The sequence below is a fragment of the Sphaeramia orbicularis genome, chromosome 16, assembly GCF_902148855.1.
Source record: "Sphaeramia orbicularis chromosome 16, fSphaOr1.1, whole genome shotgun sequence".
Classification (NCBI taxonomy): domain Eukaryota; kingdom Metazoa; phylum Chordata; class Actinopteri; order Kurtiformes; family Apogonidae; genus Sphaeramia; species Sphaeramia orbicularis.
The window spans coordinates 29,063,725-29,088,275 of NC_043972.1; the positions used below are offsets into that span (position 1 = coordinate 29,063,725).

The 24,551-nt window shown below is 36.8% G+C and overlaps 1 protein-coding gene across 2 annotated transcripts in view; it reads right to left on the reverse strand.

The window, feature by feature from the left end:
* col14a1a (collagen, type XIV, alpha 1a) overlaps window positions 1–24,551 on the reverse strand; it is a 204,882-nt gene that overhangs the window by 102,103 nt on the left and 78,228 nt on the right. For both annotated transcript variants that reach the window (XM_030157539.1, XM_030157538.1), the window contains exons 21-25: window positions 23,983–24,105; window positions 19,410–19,559; window positions 6,571–6,687; window positions 3,563–3,709; window positions 662–736 (exon numbers count right to left, since the gene is read on the reverse strand). In XM_030157539.1, coding sequence (XP_030013399.1) covers window positions 662–736; window positions 3,563–3,709; window positions 6,571–6,687; window positions 19,410–19,559; window positions 23,983–24,105 — 612 coding nt within the window. The remainder of the gene's footprint in view (window positions 1–661; window positions 737–3,562; window positions 3,710–6,570; window positions 6,688–19,409; window positions 19,560–23,982; window positions 24,106–24,551) is intronic.

Sequence of the window (24,551 nt, forward strand, 5' to 3'; positions counted from 1 at the left end):
TCACATTATACAACATACTTCAAAATCCCTCCATATAAATCAGCCTGCATTTCAGCTTTCTATATCATCTGTGTTTCTTCCTGTCTTTAAAATATGCAAAAACAAACTGTATACATTTTTTAAAACGCTTTGAACACAAATACACTACACTGTAGAAGCAACAGAAATGGTTGTAGAGCAAAATGAATCAGACCAAATTTTAAAAGGTTTTTATGATATTCTTACATCTTATGTCTGTCTGGGCTTAGACATCAGATATATTTGATCTGCCCATAAATGAGGGATGAAAAGTTAAAAGGAAATGGGCATTTAGTCGACAGGGAAGGAGAACTGAGAAGGGCTACTGAATTTCATGATGGGAACACCGGGATCAAACACATCTCAAGACCCATTGACCCATTCCCATGACTAAAAGTGAGACGGTTTTAGTCTCTGGTGCTTTAGCTTATCTTTAATATATCAGTAGACGATTCACTGTGTAAGGAAGTCACACACAGAACTGCAAGCAAAAGCCATTAAAACACTCTAAAGTGTTACCTTTAGAATTATATTTCCACATAAAACTGTTGCTTCTGGCCACACTGGATACACAAATATCCTCCAAGTCACTTACTGCATTATGCTGTAATATAATAATATCTGGGTTTGGTGTGTTACTCACCTTCTTTAGCAGGTGGAATAGTGGGAACGGGTTCTGTGGCCGGGGGTTCAGTCGGAGCTTGAGTGGGTGCAGGCACTGGACACACGCAAAAAACAACACAATGTGATCAATCATGATGGCAGTGACAAGTGGTACCATCACTGTGTTTATCCACTGAACACACACAGGCTCACAACAAGCCAATAAAGTAGAACCGTAAGAGACTGTAAGATGTTTCTATTAAATTTAAAGTTTCCTAACTGTGTTCTTGGCTCCAACAGGTGAACACTGACCCTTTACAAACAAATAATTCTTAGACCAGTCTGTATTTACAGCTTTTCTCTCTTGTCTGTAATGGGGTTTGCCTCCTTATTTCTATTTCTGTCTTATATATACACTTTTCTGTACCTAGTTCTAGTATTTTTATCAGTCTAATAGGTGTCACTTATACACCAAACTCTGGTTATGTATGAACTCTGTGCACAGCCAATTATTTTACAAAAAGCAGTGGGTTCCATCAGCTGTTACGGTAAATAAATCACCCAAATAAAACACCATAACTACTCATATAAAACAGTCAGACGGGGCACACAAACTTCATGGATCTACACAACTGATGTTTCTTCAGCTTCAGAGTTACTTGGTGGTGAATATAATTAGCCACTTCAGTGACTATAAAGTTGACACGTCTCTCTGGCAGAAGGCTGTGGCAAATGTCACTGTGGAAATAAAACAATGGGGAGTTTCTAAGGGTTAGAGCCGGTTTATAGCAAAGTAGAAGCTCATTACTGCGGCTGATGTCAGAGTGTATCAGTATCTATCACACTCTGCTCAAATATAATTTTAGGTAATTTACAGACACATAATTTTTACATTTATTGGGCCACAAGGTACTGACACCAAATTGTGAGTATGGCATTTAATCCTCTGCACTCTTCAACAAAATGTGTAGATAAACAACAGATGTGTGTATGTGTGTGTGTGTGTGTGTGTGTGTGTGTGTGTGTGTATGTGTGCGCGTGTGTGTGTGCGCATATGTGTGCGTGTGTGTGTGACACCACATCTTCCCCTCTATCAATAGCCCTGGTTGTGAACCGAGCCCTTGTGGTCCCTGGAGCTGTGCAGTTCACCAAAGCTCATCAGCCAACCAATGAACTGCAACAGCCACCTCTATCTTCTCAGACAGAAAGAGAGAGAAAGTTGGACACGGGAGAAAAAGTTGCAGCAGTGTGACAAGATACTTCGAGTGGCAGAAGGTGCCAACTGTAAAAAACAGATGGGGAGAAATGTCTGAGGGTGTCTTCACACCTGTGCTTTTTAGCTTGGTTAAATCAGACTGTGGTCCATTTCTCTCTTGGTGTTACTCGTTTGGGGAGGTGGAGACACAGTGATTACGAGAACTGTGAATCTTCACTGGCCTCATGGTTTGATTAAGATTCACCTCTCAGCGATTGTTGATGCATGTCAGTGTACTGCATTCTCAATTTTCTACATCATCACACGACTTTGGAATTTTCTCTGTGTGAAAATAAAACCAAACTGAGGGGATAATCTTATACATTTACAAACTCATCAAATGGTTTGGACCAGAGCGAACCAAATACAGGTGTGAAAACACCCTGAAAGGACACAGGAAAAGAAATTGATGAAAAACAAGATGAGGATGACTCATCCACCAAAAAGTACAAATAACTGGGTTTTAGTTTACACAGGCCACATTTACACAGACCCCAGAAAAAAGGTGAGATGGTGATTCCACCTTTTTTTCCACCGTTGACCAATTTACACAGCCAAGCCAAAGGAGTAACAGAGGTGAGACAGGTGAGACTTTTACACAGCGGACCTGCATTCCGGAATCAAAGGGGTGGTGACGCAGTGCAGCGTATAGTATGACGTATAACTTGCATGTTGGAAATACCCAGAGCATAGCTGTGTTGCTAACCCTAACCTCTCCAGAGTTGGCCTTTCACCGTTCCACAAATGTTAGCATGGATACAGTCTTCCGCCCGAAGTGACAACAGCTTGTGGATCTCGGCGTCTCCCTAGTTCAACATCTTTTGTGTTGCGTTGATATGTTTGTTTACTCTACACGGCCTGCGCTCATTTTTAAACCCCATCGGCGTGGGGGTCGCACACGCAATGTCATCAAAATGTCACACCTTGGTTGCAGAACGAGAGGTGTTCCTTCTACATAACACTCCAGAATCATGATTCCACCTTTATCAGAGCTCTACCTCCAGAGGTGTTACAGAGCTGTGACAGAGGCGGGACCAAATGATCCCACTATCTCATTTACACAGACGTCGTAAAGACAAAATATTCCCGTAACAGAAGTGCTGTGTAAAAGGGGCTACTGTTGTTGTATTAAAATATCCAGCAATTGCACATGCACACATATCATTTAATATAGAGCCTGGCCAAAAAATTGGCCCATTCTAATCTGTTTGGACTACCTTTAGCTTTGACTACAGCACATTCACTATGGTATCATTTTGATAAGTTTCTGCAGTGTCACAACATTTCTTTCTGTCATTTTTTGGGGCATATAATGTCGCTGCACCAGGACCTGGCCAAATGAAGCAACCCCAGATAAGGCTGATACCATAAACGCGAGGCATTATGGGTAATCACTTCATCTGTCCATCACTGTGGAGCAGGGTCAGTCTGGCCTCATCAGACCATATGTCCTTTTTTCAATGAAAACAGTCCAGTCTTTATGCTCTTTATCAAACTGGTGGTTGTTTAAGAAATGAGAAGCTATTCACTACATGAGTTACAGTTAAAGAACTTGTTACAGCTGAAACCTGTTAATCACTGCAGTAAAAATCCAGTGTGAGGGTCTTACCCATTTACTTAGTTAAATCCAGGTGTCAATTATTGTTCATGTATATACGCACAATATGAAGAAGATCAGTTACATACATGTCATATCAGTCACTGAGACAGGAGGTCCCTCCACTTCCTGCATCTGGGTCTGAATGCTGATCTCGTATTGGCTGCTGGGAGTGAGGTCATGGAAGCACTGTCGTGAAGCTCCGCCTCCTAGACTCACCTCCTGCCGCTGACCATCTGCAGGAAAACAAGAACAAGGTCAAGACAAACAGAAAAAGCATCTAAAATCTATTTGAAACTTTCCATTGAAGCAGCCTTTTAAAGATATTCATGTGAGCTGTTTGCTATAATCACCATCTGTCAATATTGGGTATAAAGTGTTAAAGTAGCTTGGATTACATTAAAGGTGAGTTGGCGGGACGGAAAAGCTCCAACCATTTACTTCCCTGCATGTGCAGACTTTACTTATCTTAAAAAAACAGATCCATGGCCAAAAAAAAAAAAAATCTTGCCTCCAAGTGCTTTTGAGTAGGTGCAACATGTAAAAATAACAGCAACGATGGACTTCAAATGTTCAGAGCAACAGAAAATTGGATTTAAGCCCAATACATGACTCTATTACATCGGTGAAGCTGTTTGTTTATGCAAACCAGGTTAAAATTGATTGTCATTTTTTCCAATCTGAGATAATTTTATCATAGGTCTATGATATGTATAGAAAAAAAGTTATTACAAACTGAAGCATCATGAGCAGCTTCACACATCAGTTGCACAAAAATATGAGCTAACTTAAGAGATGTTATTATATTTACTAAGAAAACTGAAAATTCCTTTTCTGTCTTTCTTTCCTTCGCAGTGCTGCTGATATTGCAATAATTTTTTTACAGTTTGTTTTGGAGAAGAAAGAAAAAAACAGTGGAAGGAAACGTCACACATAGGACACTTTTTTTATTGGCAGCCAAAAAGAGGAACTGGAAACTTGATATGCACATGGACTTGCACCAATAGCCACCATTTGTCAGATTCATTAGTCTAATTCTATTTCCTAATGTGTCTCTCATCTCGAAGATTGACAAATTAGCTCCTACGCTCCAGAAAGAGCCATAGAAAATAAAGTTTAAGGAAACAGCTGTCACTGAGAAGATGCTCTTTTCCATCTGAGAAGGTGTTTAGGCAGCTGGTTGGCTCTGCGTGGATTAAATTAAATCTCTTAACTCTGACTAATATATCCAGCTACAGCTCAGGATGAAGGACGGGGAGTAGAGATAAATACAGAAGTACATGAGGGACGGAAGATGAAAGAAAAAACTTGCTCCTTCTTTTTGCTGCTTTTCCACACAAACACAGAGTACACATGTCTTACTGTTAGAAGCAAAGTCATTTATTTTTGTCAGAAACTTTTGCATTTATGAACCAACACTGTAGTTCCATATTTATTGAATCTATTCAACACTAGCCTCCACTCATCCACTGGAGCAGCGCAAGGGAAATTCATGGTAAAACATTGATATCATACAAAGCTTGTTAGTACAGTATTTCTCTTATTCTTTCCCATCCTGAAGCTGGTGAGGTATGCAGCAGCAAATTAGTTGATTTTTTTTTTTTTTATGCCTCCTGGTATTCTCACTTGAGTGCAAATCTGCAAGTGTGCACTGAATAAAATTTCACTTTTTTTGTGGTATAATCTTTTTCCATTCAGTCTCCTCACTGAAACAAGGCTGGAAGGTCAGTTTTTTCCATGGAGTTATCAGTATGCATGTCAATAAAAGTGATGCAAGTGGTTCAAGTTGTAGAATAAACGGAAATATGAAGACTTCCACCCTGTTTTGTCTCGGAGGCAGTCGTCTTTTCTACTGCCATCTCTGAGGTTTTTGTGTAAGTGAGCAGACGTCAACGCTACAATACATATGGTTCTGCTTCTTGACTGACTTTTGACACAGACAGACATTTGATAATAAACATCTCACAGATAAAAACAAATCAAGTACTGAGTTGAGATCAACAGGTTCGATATTTGCTATTTTTGTGTGTCTAATGCAAACACGTAGTAAAAACACCAATAACCAAAACTGTCTATCAAGAAATGTTTACTTCAAGGTATTAGAAGAACATGTGCGGCACAAATAAAACTAAAACTCAAATTGAACTGGTTCACTGTTGAGTGGGCGCTAAAACAGTTTTAATCAAAAGACGACAGGAGAGAAAAAAAACAAGCATTTCATTTGAGTAAAATGGATTTTGTCGGTTATTTTTGCCAGTTAATTTTTGCCCTTTTTTGGGTCCTACTTCATTTCCTCTCTTTTTCTGTTTATTAACAGAGTGAGCTGTGCCATAAACAACTAAAGGTCATCCTCTATTTTCATTCATTTTATTTCTGACTTGATGAAATGAGCAATTCTCACAACACTTTCCTCCTGTGTCATTTATTGGAAAGAGATTGTGTGTACCATATCCCCCTGCCTTTCAGCAAACACAAAGATTTATGAATATTCTTTACAATGTAAACCACTATGAGGATGATATATAATAAATAACAGTTATTTCCTCTGAGGCTAATATCGATATGAATCCAGATGACAATGAAGTGTATATGTATATCCGCCACGTATACTTGACACACATCTGCATCGCACATGTAAACACTCTGCAGTCCTGATCTGGCTTGTCTTTGTGTTAATAATAAATGGAGAAGACGTTTTCACAAGGTCAAACCATAAATCTATAAACATATTCAGCATTCGGGCTCTGAATCCAGCAATCTCACAAGATATCACAACTGTAGTAAAACTTTAGATTTAAAGACAGAGTCGTATTCCAGTCACTTATCTGGCAAAACCCCAGGTCCTGACAGCATGGAACGTTAAAATGTGTTTGGATGAATGAAATATTGACGAGAGCAGCTAAATGCCGACTGCAACCTGCAGTCCAGATCACATTTCAGCAGGCTGATGTACTTACACAATTCAATTTCAGAACAAATATAAATACTTCAAGGTTATGGAGTAACGTATCTGTTTATGTCATATCCTCTATATTTAATCATACAAAACATACTGTACGTAAATAATTAAGTAGTCATTAACAATGAAAGTACTTACTGAGTGTAGACTGTATGGAGATTCTGTATAATGTAGCATGTAGAAGAGGTTGCCACTGGACACATAAGCTGTTGTGACGCACCTGGTAGGTGGACACGCCGGAAACACCAAGGAATACTGGAGAGAGACAGGAAAATTAGAAAAAAGTTAGTACTGTATGTGTGAACCAAATAAACGCTTCTATAATAGTGTGTTCTTCTTGGTCTTCATGATGACTTGCTTTAAATCATGACTCAAATGTGCCATCAAAAACTGAACAAAACTATTTTATTGCAGACAAAACATCTTACAGGAGTGCTATAACTGGTGTTGGAGTTAGTGACATTTGATTTTTTTTCTTTATAAGGGACTTAACTGTTTTTCTCCCAGACATTACCTGTGTTTCCATAAAATATTAGGTAAATTTTTGAAAAAAAAAAAAAAAAAGTTACAATACAGAAAATGTGAATTTGATGCATTTCTATAAACAGCTTTGGATTAAATAAACCTAGCTGTATCATTGTGTCAAACGGTGGCAATTTGGGTATTAAACATCAAACTCAGCTTTAATACACAGGGTAGAGGAAGTAGAGCATTATTTATCACTAAGCTATTCAATCATATGAGTTCAATGTTTATATTGTCTTACATTATGTAATATACTGTATATATTTTTTTATTTCTTTTTTTTTTTTTTTTTTTTGCCGTGTGACCTTAGTCATACTGGTCATACTGGAATTCATACAACCTTTATGTCCCTGGACATTTGTCTCTCTGTGGAAAAAAAAAAAGTCTTTCTCCTTATACTCATTATCATCCACTCACAAATTTGCTGGCTTCTACTGTACATCACCTCATTAACTGTAAACACAGACTTCAATGGCCTTCATGTTTATTTCAGTACGACAGTGTGCTGACATGTGACTTCTTGCATGCAGACCTTTTCAGAGTAGAATCTAATATCAGCCACATTTAACAATGATGTCAACAGTCAAACAAATAAAAATCTGATCTAACGCTTTTAATATGAGTGTAACTGTAACACAGTGATTGGTATTACTGAGTTATGTCTTGACTTCTTATGGTGAAAACAGTGGACCAATAGAAACTACACAACAAGGAAGCAAACCAACTCAGTCTTAAACCAACGTCAAATCTGTTGAAAATGTCACTGAAAGGTTTATTGTGTGGTGACACAAATGACTCTGTGAATCTCTTAACAAAAGTTACAGTGACAAAATTAGCCGAGTTCTGTAAATGAAACCACTAAACTGTTTTGTGAAGAAACAATGATGCGTGATGTAGCAAAATGAAAAACACTGACAGATTTTAAAAGCCGAGGCATGTTCGGTCTGGGGATTTCAATGTGTTATGAGCGAGCAGATCTCTGAGGAGGCACTCTGCATCTCTCGCACTCTCTCTCTTTCTCTCATTCTTCCCCCTTGTTAACAGAATGTGCTGATGGTATAAAATAAACTTGGCTTTTGCACCAATAAATGGAGATTTTATGCCAGGACCATATGGCAGGTGCCTTACTTTAAATACTAGTGAATAATGCATAGACAACCATCTTTCCTTTCCATAATGTACAAAGATGTACAAAAGCTCATTTTCATACACAAAGATACACAGCACACACACAAACACATAGAGAAGTCTACATCAAATCACCAAGTACATACATATACATCCAAACAAACACACTATGAGCCTGGCACTGAGGAACAAATAAAGCTGACTGTATTCATACAAGCATATTGTTTGGTTTATAACGAACATAAAACTCTGCATTTGATCTTGTGCGTCAAGGTGAGCTTTGTCGATATTTCACACTTTAGTGCTTCCAGTAAAATATTCAGCAACAAATGCCTTTTGGGTTATACCACAGAGGTGTATGTTGCATTCTTGTTTTTGAGTTACATCTCCCATCCCTAATCAACATAAGTCTGAGGACAGCTACACATGTTTTGGTAAATCAAGTATACTGCCTTCCTTATAGCACAGATATATGCAAATCTACTTTCAAGCATGAAAGAGACACACACATACATGATAAGAATAGATAAATGAATAAGGGAAAAGGAAAATATAAGAAAAACAAAAAGTAAAGACAGTAGCAGTTTGCAAAAAAAAAAAAAAATGAAGAGCCCAACAGATATAAACTATAGTGACCATATGGACTTACTGTAAAGCATAACCCAGCAGAGATGACCAGTGTCTGTTTATATGTGTATGTGCTGAGTTTGCCAGACTCTGAGCCAAACAATTATACCCATCTGCTTTAATTACCCCTACAGATTCAATTAGTTTCCTGAACTATTAGCCCATGCTACTTCATGTGCTACTTACTCTACATTAAACTTCTCTAATATTGGGATTTAACAACATTGTGGATTTAATTCCTCTAAACTTCTTGAAAGTGGACTGACTAATCACCCGTCTGTGGTCCCATGGAAAAACTATTTTTATTATACAGTTGTAGTGCCAACACCTCAATAAAACGACATAAAATTTCATTTGGGGGAGACAGTTTCATTTCATTCAATGGTCCTCAAGGTAGCAATAATTACCTTTTTATGCTACATGCTAGTATGTGTAATTTATTGGTGCAAACATGCCAGTTGGCTCCCTTGATAAAACTGCAATGAATGCAGTGTACCCAGGGAAATGTGTTATTGTATCAGCCTTATTAGAATGACAAATGACTGAACACTACTGCCTTAATATATCAGTTCCTCCAATGGAAAGCACAAATATAGACAATGAATTAAACTATAGCCCGTGCGATATGGGAAAATAGGATCATTCTGAAAATGTATCAGTGCTCTGTAAATTGCTTGTGTCTGACAAGCAATGTGTGTGCTGCACAATATTTAGTGAGGAGTCATGTTGTATTCCCTGGTAAACAGGGCAGAAACACAAATCACAGCATTATATAGATTCTGCATTAATATGACCGTAAGGTAAATGTGGAGGGAGACTTTAGGAGAAGCCTAATACAGAGATAAAGGTGAGAAATGTTCTGACTTAAAGGGGTCATATTTGCTAAAGCCACTTTTATTAGTCTTTGGTTCATTTATTTGTGTATTTGGACCCTAATAGTTCAAAGAGTTTGAATTTGAACCCTCCAGGTGCTGCAAAGCTATCTTTATATTCATTTTGGCAAAAACTGAGTGGATTTCCTGTTTTAATTCCTGCTTAATTTGTTATATTTTAACACTAGTTACATCATGACATTTGCACATGTAAGGTCAAGACTTCTGATGAGCGTTTCTCAGAGTACGACATAATTGTTTATCAGCAGCAGCGTTGTAGTCCATACTGAAAATATGTCCAAACTTGGAGCAGATTACCTCAAATGCTCAGTTGTTGGTTGTATTAACAAACACAAGTGGCTGAACGGGACAGAGCAGCACAGTCAACAACCTGGAAGGGGTGGGGTGAGATGGGGTGTGAGGTGGCTCATGTGCATTTAAAGGGCCAGCACTCAAAACGACCTATCTGGTGTCATTACTCAGAAAAAGGGTTGAAGATGGACCTGTGGAGTTGAATTAATGAAGAATTCAGACCTAAGCATAGCATTTACAGTTTATGTAGCCCACAGGGAAATGTTTTAAAATGCATAAATTCATTTAAAAAAGCAAAATATCACTTCTTTAAACAAAACACAATTCATAGAGGATTCATTAGACACATCGTTAGGAATTAATTGGATTCAGTACTGATGATAAATTACCTGTTAGAAAAATATCTTTGGGAAAAACAATGAAAAGTTTGCTGGACTCTTTTCACTGAGAAACTCAGGTTTTCTTCTGTTCTGCTAATAAATGATTTGCAAGTGAAACTATTATCCAGGTAGCAGTGCTTAGACTTGAACTGAGTTCATCTGAGGTACTGTTTAGATGGGATAGGTCTGCATTAACATAAGGGTCCGATCAAGCGAAAATGAGCATCAACATGAAAAAGTAAATTTGCACACATCAGTGGGCTCATTTTTTAGCTAAAGGTCTGTATTTTATGGAACTGTTATCATTTTTAAAATACCACTTGTAGAAAAAAAAGTTACAACCAATTTTATCAATTGTTCTTTTTACGCCATAGCCATGCCTCAGACAAATTTTACACAAAAAATTATATAATGTTTTTTTTTAAACATTTATTCAATCTGTCACATTTAAAAAGACTATCTGTGAACTGCTTACGAGAAATTACTCTTTATTTGTAATTTACCTATATCAGTATGGACCACTACAAGTTGTAAATAACACGTGTTCGTATTAAATACATTAAATAAAGCATTGTGATTATATCTGGCTTGTTTTAAAAATAAGTCAACATTTTAGGTGATGCATACAATGATAAAGAGCCATACACGTGTTACTATGGCAACCTGTCCATGTGTTACCACATTCTCATGTTGATAAAACAGAGACTTTACAATATTTTACTCTAAAATTTATTTTCAGCATAGTTGAACATAATATCTAAAAGGTTTTGTCCCACTTGATGTCAATTTCTGTTGAGAACCGCATGTTTTGAATGTTTGCGTAAAGCTTAAAAAATGAATGTCCGTTTCAAGTCCACGTGTTACTGAGCAGTAATCTGACATTTTTCACCTAAAAATTTTATCTCCCCAAATTTTGTTATGCATAATGTTAAAGTACTAATAAATACCTACTCAAATATCTATAATACATGCATATAAGTTATTTTACGTACATGACAGAGACTGTGGAGCACGAAATGTGTCCACATTTTGCCGCTTGATCGGATCCATACTCAAATATAAGTCTTATGTTCTTTGCTAGATATTGTGGACCAAGTTTAATTTTTTCCACTGTTGCCATTTTCATGTGGTCACCTGTTATTCGTGTCATTAGATTAATATGAACATATTAAGATTCTAGGGGTGAAGTTTCAGATTCAAGCTTAATCCTGCATCCTTAATCTCCTTCACATACCACGGCTGAAAAAACCTCTTAATTCCTCATTAGAGCCAATGTTTGTTTTGTTTTTGGCTCTTTTTAGGTGGAGTCAAAGTCAAGGGGGGAAGGCCAGAATATGAACATACACACCTTCCTTCTGCAGTTGATGTCATGTTGAGCTGTTATAGAAAACAGAAGGAACTTTTCAAGGCTTCAGTGTCCAAACATGGACAAGAGCAGCCGTGTTACATCCAGGTTGCATTGACAAAATCTAATCAATAATTGGTAAATACAGCTGCCAATCCCCTATTTAACTCCCCAACGTCTGAAAACTCCTGAGATAAGACAAAATTGGGCCTCAAAGATTATCTTTTCTATAGCATGAAACCCAGAGAAGGAGAAGATGCAAAATTCATGTCCTCTAAGACCACTTGAATTACAATATGCTGAAAGGAAATTATGGATTTTTTTTGCCCAATAAAGCTGAAAAAAACAAACAAACAAACAAACAAACAAAATCAAGTACTGCATTAGGGAGAGATTATTTCTGGTTCACAGACAGACAGTGCTCACCTACTATAAAATGAAAGAAAAAGGAGAGGAAGTCCATTTGTAACTGCTATGGAGACAACATGATGGACCCACTAATGGTCCATTCTTAGGTAACAAAATTACAATATCTCATTACACATTAATGAAACCATAATTATGAATATTATATTCAATTTCTGCAATTAGATCCTCCTAAACCCCTCTTTATCTAGCACACTGAAAAAGATTGTTTTTATAACTAGAAATGTCATTCTAGTGAAAACTTTTTAAAGTAATAAATCATGTTTAGTGACTTATAATTACTTGAACTTACGTATTACTGTTATGCAATGGACAGAGTTTATTACCCCGCCCCCCGAAGGGGAGGCAGGGGTATTGTTTTTGGTTCGGTTTGTTTGTTTGTTAATACTCTAATAGCCAAACTATTAGTTGAATTCATACCAAATTGTGTTTATACACTGGCAGTGACCCACAATAGATCTCATTACATTTTGGGAACAGTAAGTCAAAGTTAAAAAAAATTTTGATGAAGTTTTACAATCCTTTTTTTCTCCATTTACTTATAATGGGCAAAATTTCAAATGTCTATAAAAACATCAATCTTGTTTCAATTTACTTCAAACTTGGCACATATATAGAGGCAATTGACATGCTGACATCAGCAAATGCATAGACATGATGACATCAGCTGGATCAATGTAAAATAAGCTACAATACAAGGGCAGGGTTTGTTGTACCTGGCACCACTTGTTGTTTATATGCATAGCATTTTTGTGTTTTATGCAGGCTTAGCCAGAATTTATTTTGATATGTATAAGATTTGTTAAGTCAATTTGGGGAGCTGACATGGAAATTTATGCCGGGAGTATATAAATTGAACTTCATCCCACTCCTTTTTGAATATGTTTTCTTTTCTTTTTTATATTAATTTTCTTGTTGTATAAGTTGATGTTGATATTCAAAATAAATAATCAATCAATAATGTTAACATACTGTATATCATACACGATACAAATAAAACTTATTGAGTTTCCTCATGGTTAAATGACGCAAGTGATTAAATTCATTTTAGTCAATATGTGTGGCATCAACATCTTTTTACTATCACTTTTGATTGGTTTGATTGGTTTGATATATTGTAAAGATTATCAAATGTGCATTTGAACAATTAAAATACTTTTTTTGTCATGTCAGGACTTTTTGAATCCACGACAATGACTCCAGACTGAGGCGTGTCATCGTTTGTTAAACATTTCCATTACATACCATGATACATTCGAATATACTTTGATACTTTACGTTAATTTTTATGTAAATGCTTCCTACTTTGTCCTTTTCCAAGAAAGCACTTTATTCTACAAATTCTGAGGAGACAGAAGGCTGTAAGGGAGTTGTCATGTATTGCACATGGAGATGAGGCGTAACATACAGGTGCTGCATAAATTAATCAACATCTGTGTTTAAAAGCAACCCTCTTAATTGCTGATAACGTGCAAATGGACAGCTCACTCTAAAACATTTTCATCTAAAGTGAAACGATATTGATGCTTTCGTAAAAAAGTAACATTATTCAACTTTTTTATAGGCATTAAAATGTATGAGAAATTCATGAGCTTGAAAATTAACATCATGAGCATTAAAATTAGAGAACGCTTGCTTTACGTTGTTGGAGACTCCATCACTTTGCAGGTCCTTTCTGGCCAATCAGATGCTAAGTCCGGAAGACAACAGTAGATTTTAAACAAGGGATGATACAGCAGTTTTAGTGAAATCACACACACATACACATACACAAGGGATGACAATAAGCCAAAAAGACAACATAAATGTATGGAGATAGACAGCGACGCAGCACTGTCTGAAGGACTTATAGACAGAATTTACAAGTAAATATCTGTAAGTTAACTTCTCCATCTATGTCAGTCTCTCTCTGCGTCTCTCTCACTTCCTTGCCTTCCGACAGTCTGTTTGTTTTAGATGAGAGAAGCGTTAAGCCTGCATTAGGTCTTACTGCACCTACTGATACCAAATCTATATGCAAAAAGGATTGTGTTCACAAGCTGACAGGAAAATATTAATATCCTTCTGTCTATCTGCCTGTTTGCTAAAGTCTCAATGGAAATTAGAGTGTATGGCATGAGCAGGCAGTTAATATGCATGTTGTACCTTTCTCACTTTCCTCAGCCTCGTTTGCATTTCTCGGTCTTATTCCACTAATAGTCACACTGTTCTTTCTCACACATCCAGACTTAAAAGCTAAAATGATGGTGACATCCCCATTAGAGTTCATTTTGGGATAAAGCTTTGAACTTCAGTATTTTAGCCTTTAAAAGTTACTTTAGTGATAGTCAGTGAAGCTAAGGATCTTACTTTATTTAGTAACCTTTGTCTGAGCAAACAGTGAAACAGCATTTATTGTTACATTCATGTCACCGGTGTTTATCCTACAGTGTCAGTTTAATTTTGCTGAAGCACAATCAGAATCGGAATAATGTTTATTGCCATGTAAGTAAACTGGGTTCACATTACTAGGAATTTGCTCCAGTGATTTGATGCATACATAGAACATGGAGTAGGTAAGAAGCATGCAGTAAAAAATAAAATAAAATAAAAACTTAAATAAATAAAGAGTTGTATCACTTTTGAGAATCAGATATCAGCCTTGATCAGCCTCACAAACAGGGGCCCCTAACCCTAACAGAGCTTGGGCTCCAAGGGTTAACAAACTTTACATCACAGTATCTAACTAGAAAATATTTTTTTCATTACCATTGCGATATGTATGAGCTAAGGCTGGACAATAATACAAGAAGCATTATTACCCCGCCCTGCGAAGGGGAGGCAAGGGGTATTGTTTTTGGTTTGGTTTGTTTGTTTGTTAACACTCTAGCAGCAAAACTATTGGTTGAATTCACACTAAGTTTGTTTATAGATTGCCAGTGACCCAGAATAGATCTGACTACATTTTGGGAACAGAAGGTAAAAGTTCACATTTTTTATGAATTTTTAAAATCTTTTCTTCCCCATTTACTAATAATACGCAAAATTTCAAAAGTCTGTAGCAGCAAAACTATTAGTTGAATTCATACCAAATTTGGTTTATAAATTGTCAGTGACGCAGAATAGATGTGAATATATTTTGGGAAAAGTAGGTCAAAGTTCAGTGTTTTTTGTGAATGTCTTTCATTTTTTCCCCCTTTTACTTACAATGGCCAAAATTTGTCTATGCTGTCTATGTCTATGCTGACATTAGCAAACGCATATACGTGATCACATCAGCTGGATCAATGCCAAAATAAGCTACAATACAATAAATGTGAGGGGTGGGGTTTGTTGCATCTGGGACCACTTCTTTTAATTGGAATTCAGAAAATATGACTATTGATTATTCGGGTTTATTGTCAAATAAAACACAAACTACTGTAATGTTGTGATTTTACTTAATATTTTCCCAATTTTATATATTATGATGTTAAGTAAAGATGTAGTCATTACAGTTCTTTTGGATGTTCTTGTTCTCCCTGCACATGTAACACTCTGCCTTTTGGAGTTTGTCATGGTCTGACCATAATGTTGAAAAAAAAAAACAAAAAAAAAAACACAACCTTTGAATGTTGAGAAATGTATTATACTGCTGTGACCTTTGAGACCGGTGAGCATTGAGCACCCTCTGACCTTGTCCACAATAGCAGGTAAGTACGTTGATGTATAATAGACCATAATTACTTCTGAGTGTGGAAAACCCACTCATAAGAGCAAATGTGGTATAAGTCTGGCCATAAATGAAATGGGGCTATACCTAAAGGTCCGTCCATTAAGCGGTGATGAAGTCCTACATACGTACAGCAGAAAAGGACCCAAGACCTTTGTCATCTTTTTCAGTTTTACAAAGTTTGTCAATACCAGTTCTCAAATAATATGTCATATCCTTGTATGGCTCCATTTCCACCCAAACTGCATTCTTATGATATAATACTAAAGCTATTGCCAGTGACGTTTGTCTACAGAATGAGGATTTAATATTTTTGATATTAGTTACATTCTATTTCAGTCCCATTCACTGACTAGATGTAAAGTTAAAGAGTTCTTGGACTTGAGTTGCATTCACTGATAAATACTCCCAAGGACAAAAAAAGAAGAAAAAAAGAAACCCATTATTCTCTCACTATCCGCTCTCATTTTTTAATGTGTCCTGTCAGCAGCACAATATCAGCACTGTCTTTATGTATACTTGATATCATATCTGTATATAGATGCTGCTGAGGAGTAGACATTTCATTTGAAACACTAAATTATTATCCAAGCCTGAGATTCATGAGTCATTGTAACATCCATCAAGTGAATTTACAAACTGGTTTCCTCAGCTTCCACTCAGAACCAAACATCAGTTAAACTTTAAAGAAATACTCATTTGACATTTACCATGATAATTAAAGGGTGGCAAGGTAGCACAGAAGTGGCAGTAGTTGGTGATTCATCTCACAGCAAAAAAGTCCTGTGTTTCACCATGCACCTTAAAACATAAAAGGAGTGATATTTGGCCTTTTTTTAATGGAATTATGCATTTTTAAACATTTCCCTGTGGTCTACATAAACTGTAAATGCTATACTTGGGTCTGATTTCTTCATTAATTCAACTCCACAGGTCCATCTTCAGCCCTATTTCTGAGTAATGACACCAGAAAGGTCGTTTTGAGCGCATGAGCCACTTCACGCCCCACCCCCTCCAGGCTGTTGACCGTGCTTCTCAGTCTCGTTCAGCCACTTGTGTTCATTAATACAACGAACAACTGATTATTTTAGGTAATCGGCTCAAAGTTTGGACATATTTTCAGTATGGACTACAACTGCTGCTGCTGATAAACAATTATGTTATACTCTGAGAAATGTTTGTCGGAAGTCTTGACCTTATGTGCAAATGTGACGAAACTAGTTACAGACGTAACAAATTAAGGAACAGGTTGTAGAAATCCACTCAATTTTTGCCAAAATGAATATAAAGATAGATTTGCAGCACCTGGAGGGTTCAAATTCAAACTTTTTGAACTATTAGGGTCCAAATACACAAATAAATGAACCAAACACTAATAAATGTGGGTTTAGCAAAATATGACCCCTTTAAAGAAATATTGATTTGACATTTATAGTGATAATTGGAGGGTGGCAAGGTAGTGCAGTAGTTGGCGTTTCATCTCACAGCAAAAAAGTCCTGTGTTCCACCATGCGCCTTAAAACATTACATTGTCACTCTAAATCGCTCATAGACGTGAATGTGAGAGTGAGTGGTAGTTCATAGTGAATGTATATCGTATGTCAGTCCTGCAAAGAACCGGTGACATGTCCAGGGTGAACCCCATCTTTGTCCATTAGAGGCTGGGATAAGATCCTGCACCACAACGACCCTGAATGACCTTTACAACCTCATATCACACAGCCATAACACGCACAGTAAACAAGCTGATGGCCTCAAACACAATGAATATGAAAAATGATTTGATTTACACCAGTTGTCCATTTCTTAGACTATGTCCAAACACATAGAAATAATAGAAGCCATAAGGGATGATGATCATTTACAGGGTGGGGAAGCAAAATTTACAATGAACATTTAGTTGTTTTTTCTCAGCAGGCACTACGTCAATTGTTTTGAAACCAAACATATATTGATGTCATAATCATACCTAACACTATTATCCATACCTTTTCAGAAACTTTTGCCCATATGAGTAATCAGGAAAGCAAACGTCAAAGAGTGTGTGATTTGCTGAATGCACTCGTCACACCAAAGGAGATTTCAAAAATAGTTGGAGTGTCCATAAAGACTGTTTATAATGGAAAGAAGAGAATGACTATGAGCAAAACTATTACGAGAAAGTCTGGAAGTGGAGGAAGCAACAAAAAACGTACCAAAGCTTTTATTAAAGCTCTCAAATCCAAAATCCTAAAGGATCCAACCAAATCCATCCAGATACCAGGTATTGCCATGGCTTAAAGCAAACTACTCAGATGGAAATTATGTATGGACACAGGATGGTGCTCCAGCCCACACAGCTAGAAAAATACAAGATTTCTGCAAATCCAACTTTAGCAATTTTTGGGAATCATGTTTATGGCCGCCTTCTAGCCCAGATCTAAACCCTCTGGATTATGCTATTTGGGGTGTTTTAGAACATGCTACCAATAGAACACCACACAGCAATGTCGACTTTCTTAAAGATACTATTAAAGAAGAATGGGAGAAGTTGTCACCCGAATATTTGAGGAACACTTGCGCAAGTTTCAGGAAGCGTGTGAAGGCAGTTATTGAGAAAGAGGGAGGACACATAGAATAAAAACATTTTCTATTATGTAAATTTTCTTGTGGCAAATAAATTCTCATGACTTTCAATAAACTAATTGGTCATACACTGTCTTTCAATCCCTGCCTCAAAATATTGTAAATTTTGCTTCCCCACCCTGTATATACTGTATATATATATTTTGTTTTTCCATTTATGTTGTTTTGTAGATATTTTTAAAGATGCAGAGGTGATTCTATATTTGGAGAATATGTTAGCAGCCTATTTATCAGAAATTATATTGTCATTGCAATACTCAACCATGTTATTGCACATTGTTCACATGTTATTGCAGAACTTCCTCACACTGCACTATGTCTGATCAATAACAACTTATAATGTCCACATTCCTCTCTAAATGGGCCCAGTGCCATTCCCATCACTGTTAATAAAAATGATTTTATGTTGATGTAAGAGAACTATTCAATTTTCAGAGATAAAGCATCTAATTTGCTTGTACTGTTTGTTTGTTTGTTTGTTTTTTTGAGTTGTTACGTGTTTGTTTGAGCCAATTTGTTGCAATCTTTTTTCACTTTAGTTTTATTGAGTCACAAAAATACAGTATAGCTCGAAGACCCTACCATCAGCAGTACTAAATAATAAAGAGAGGTACACAAACCAGTAAAATATGAAAAATAACTATTATTAGCATTCTGGAATTCCTGCACATATATTTTAATTAGGTATTTATTTAGTCGATGTCAGGTCCTACAAAAAAAATCTTTCTTTCCTTTTCTTCTTTTCTCTATATAAAGATATAAACAATCCTCCTGCCCTGGAGTGTGTACAGTGAGCAAATTTCATGGACGTTTTCTCACCTGCTGCAAAACCTTAGTCAAATAGAGCAGCTTATTAAATTCTTTGTGAACATTGGCTTTTTTTAGGAAAGCAATTTTCAGGTAATTTGACCTGAAGTTTTAGGTTGTAGCGATCTGAGGTTATTGTTCTCTATATCTAGGATTTGGAAATTGCCTGGAGCTCCAGAGACTCAAGTTGCCCCTGATGATCCTTTCAATTGTTTCAAGGGATATAATGTATAACTTACATGTCTTTGCATTCACTAGCAGTGGTTCACTTTGACCGGTGGGGTACGACGCCGTTAACTGAACACTGTACTCTGTCCCACTCAGGAGGTTCGGGAGAAGCAGAGAGTTCATGTTGTCGGCCACTGTTGTCTCCAAAACTGGCCCTGGAACTGAAGAAGATACATGCATGGCAAGGCAAGGCAAGTTTATTTGTATTGCACATTTCAGCAACAAGGCAATTCAAGGTGCTTCACACAGGACACTGAAAAGCAACGACAGGGAAAAAGAAACACATTTAAAACATTATAAAAGAAACATGTAAAAGGTGATTAAAAACAGCAAGTAAGAAAACAACACATAAAATCCAAAAGTATAAAAACACACATATTAAAGTAAAAGTTGCAGTGCAGAGTTTTGAAAGAGAATATAAAATTTAAAAAGTAAAAAGCCTTTTAGTCAAAGGCAGCAGTGAACAGGTGAGTCTTTAACCTTGACTTAAAAGAACTCAGACTCTCAGCAGACCTGATATTTTCTGGTAGTTTGTTCCAGATATACAGAGCATAGAAACTGAACGCTGATTCTCCATGTTTAGTTCTGACTTTGGGAACACAGAGCAGACCTGCACCAGATGACCTGAGTGGTCTGGATAGTTCATACTGGACTAGAAGGTCTCAGATGTATTTTGGGCCTAAACCATTCAGTGCTTTATATGCTAGCAAGAGAATTTTAAAGTCTATTCTCTGAGAGACAGGGAGCCAGTGTAGAGACCTAAGAACTGGACTGATGTGGTCCATTCTCTTGGTCTTAGTGAGGACTCGAGCAGCAGCATTCTGGATCAGCTGCAGTCGTCTGATAGACTTTTTAGGCAGACCAGAGAAGATACTGTTACAGAAGTCAACTCGACTAAAGATAAATGCATGGACAAGTTTTTCAAGGTCCTGCAGTCCTTTAATCCTAGAAATGTTCTTGAGGTGATAGTAAGCGGACTTTGTAATTGTTTGTATGTGGTTTTTAAAATTCAGGTCTGAATCCATGACAACACCCAGATTCCTGGCCTGGTCTGAGGTTTTTAACTGAAGTGACTGGAGCTGCATATTGATTTTGGGTCCAAAAATTACATGGGTCATATACATCTTACAAATATATTTCTGTGACTTTTCACTATATTAGAGGCAAATTTTCATGATCATATGTTCCTTGACAAACAGTTTGTGTGTAAATGTGAGTGTTGATACATCTTTTACCATGGTTATGTACAGCTGCATCCCCCATGTGTACTGAAAAGGTCAGTGAGAGATACACTTCTGGACCACTGCACCTGTTTTTAGCCTATTTGTTATACAGTCGCAGAAAAAATTACTAGACCACCCTTTGTTTTCCTCAATTTGTTGTTCATTTTAATGCCTAGTACAACTAAAGGTACATTTGTTTGGACAAATATAATGATAACAACAAAAACAGGTCATAAGAGTTTAATTTCAGAGCTGACATCCATCCATTTTCCATGGTTTTCTTGATAATAACCAAAATCACTTCCGTTCTTACATCAATATCTATGGGATTGTACTGACAAAAACAGTGCTTTTAGGCAGTCCATGTTTTCTTTCCTGCTTGTTTTAGTCACATGATACACACAGGAGTTAGTACTTGATTGCATAATCATTGTTTTGATGACTTTTGATGGTTTAATAATTTTTTCCGTGACTGTATGTCATTGTGTGGTTTGTTGTAAATGTGATCTGTTCTGCTGTCCATCCTGTTTGTCTGTTTTTAATGTAACGTGCTGCTATTTATTCTGTTTGTATGCTGCCTCTTGGCCAGATCGTTATTGTAATTGAGGATTAGTTCTCAACTAACTTACCTGGTAAAATAAAGGTTCAATAAATGAATAAATGTATGAAATGTTGGATGTTTCTCAAGCTGTGTTTTATGTCCAAGTCAAACCAGTTAGTATTAAAATCACATTTTTCTTGGTATTGCTCAAATTTAGTAAAAGTACAACAAGTTATAACTCAGGTCAGGCTCTAACATTTGACTCACCCATTGAAACTTTATTATGAAAGTATTTGCGAAGCTAATCTCCACGACTTACAGATTTTTGCAACGGAAAAATCCTGCAAGTCAGACAATTAGGGCAGAGATACAAAAATGCCATTTTTTAATCCTAGCAATAGAAAAAGAATATTATTAACATTTCAGTGGACAAATGTGTTAAAGGGGAAATATGTTGTATTTCTACTTTCAAACATTTAAAAATAACATACCAAAGATGTCCACGTACTGAATTAGAGATAATCACAAAATCTATTCATACTGACAGTCTGACAGATTTATTTGACCACTAGAGGAAGTAGTGAGTCACTTGGTCTCCCATGGTTACCAAAGCATCAGAAAGTGACCAGATGGGATAAAAACCACTAACAAATAACTTTTAGAGTCAAAGAAACTGACAAAGTGATAAAAGCTAGAATCATTGTTTTAAGACTGAACACAGCTCTAATTGAAAAGAATGGAGTTTGATACTGAAATCACAGAGTTTAATCTACAGGTGAGTTCGATTATAAGGCTTATGAAGGTATAAAACTATTATGTGATATTATCTTTACTAAATTGATGGTTTATTGATCCTCGGTTCAAACTAAACTGTGACAGTTCTGACCTGGTTCAGATGATTCCGAACAGATCTTTAGCTCAGCAATCGACAACACAGACTTTACAGAAAACAGAGGGGATTTGTGGTTTTACTGTGGCTGTTTTCTGTCAGAAAACAGAGCTATAATGTAAACTTTCAGATGATCAGCTGTGAAGATTATAACACATGACTTTTTTATTTGGAGAAGAAAACCTGTTGTTACCACAATACAGATGTATTAGCTTCATACTTTATTCAATGAGTCATACAGTCTGTGTATGTAGTGCTGATTCATCGGTGGTTTGGTATATCAATGCAGTATATAACCCCTATAAGCTTTTCAATGAGGTAGGAGGTAGAGCGGGTTGTCCAGTAACTGAAGGGTTGGTGGTTCGAATCCTGCTCTGTCCTAGTCATGGGCCGTTGTGTCCTTGGGCAAGACACTTCACCCACTTTGCCTCCAGTGTCACTCACACTGGTGTATAAATGTGTAGGAATGTTTGGTGGTGGTCAGAGGGGCCGTTTGGCGCCAATGGTCAGCCACGCTTCCATCAGTCTGCCCCAGGGCAGCTGCGGATACAAACGTAGTTTACCACCACCAGAGTGTGAATGTGAGAGTGGATGAATAATGGATCCATAATGTAAAGTGATTTGGGTGCCTTGAAAAGCGCTATAGAAATCTAATCCATTATTATTATTATTATTATTATTATTATTATTATTATTATTATTATTATTATTATCATTATTATTATCATCATCATCATTATTATTATCATTATCATTATTATTATTAATATTATTATTATTATTATTATTATTATTATTATTATTATTATTAACAGACTTACAATTACATTCACAAACCTGCATCATGGATCAACTAATATATAGAGCCAAAATTAACAATTACACTGTTTTCATCCCTGCTATAAAGAGAGGTTAAAAGCTGTGAAGTGCACACACACTCACACACACTCCTCTTGGACACTTATATATAAAAAAGACATAAAAAAAACTTTATTAAAGTAGTTTCGTCAAACAACTGCTACAAAGTGCTGTGCAACATAGTAATAATAATAACAATCCTGCATAAATGTAATATAGCATGGTGAATAAAAAAGATAAATAAAGAGAGAGCAGCAATTATCGTTACAACCCACTACTCACTGGAACACATAACATTAAAAAACACTGGCTATAATTGTGTCTGTTTGTTTGTGCCAGTTTCTATGAGTTCATACCATGGAGTGGCTTTATGTTTATAGTTTTTATACTGTACTTGCATGCATCTCAGTGTGTGTGGGCATTCACACAAGCACAGGCACTTCTTATTATTTTCAAATTCTCCCAGTGAAAAACAGGAGCCTGTGAAATTTATGTCCGTCCAGTGTAATTTCTAAAATTAGATTAATGCTGGCTGTCTGCTTGAAGCCTGATCCTCAGAGACACTGTAATTGTGTTTAGATGAGTGAAAACAGACATGGAAACTATAAAGACTGGAGCCGTGTCTTGGAAAGATGAAACAATTAGCACTAAAGAAGCAGCAGAGCAATGAAAACAGGCCTTAGATGACGCTTCAAGATAATAAATAAATGAGGATGGGAATGTCTGTTTTCAGCTCTGAATCCCAGATGCATTTCTGAAGGCTTTAGTTTTCTGATTAAAGAGAAAAGCTTAGAAGTCGCTATCAGGAATGTCAAATCACACCTCTTGTTTTTCAGTCAGTGTGTGGTTTTCACAGGTTTGATGCTGCTGGCTCCTCCCATAACAGGCAGATTAGTATGTTCAGGCGAGTCTCTACCCCAGAGCAAACATTTAGGGCCTGCTTTAGAATTCCAACTTCATTTACACAAATAATGCTAAAAATAACACTGCTTTCCCTCTCTAAGTGTGTGTGTGTGTGTGCGTGTGTGTGAGTGTGTGTGTGTGTGTGTGTGTGTGTGTGTGTGTGTCCGTACCGTAAATGGGCTGGTAGACTATCCTGTAACCCTCAGTGGGAGACTGTGGAGGATCCCAGGTGACCCTGAAGCGGTTGTACCACTCCTCTGAGACACGGAGGTTATCAGGAGACGAGAGAGGCACTGACAAAACACAAAACAACATCTAAAAATAAAGAGTTCTTAAGAGTTTATTTAAGAAAAAGGGCCACTGGCTATACACTGAAATTATTACAAAATAAAACCAACTACAGCGGAGGGAACGTGTCATCAGTTTTGGTACCCATGCTACTTTTTACACCTAAAGTAAAAGTTTGCTTTTATTGTCCCCATTGGGAAATTCATCCTCTGCCTTTCACCCACCCCAGAGGGCCCTGCCATTAAGAGCAGTGGCCAGCCACTGTGCAGCTCCCAGGGACCAATTCCACATCTAAGCCAGTACCTCTGTGAACTACACTGGTTAAACTCGCATATATGTTTCTAAAGCAGGGAAAATTTTGACAAAACCTGCACAACATAAAGAAAGCATTAAAACCCCACAAAGAAAATTGGGATCAAACACAGAACCACAGTACTAAGCACTGAGACAC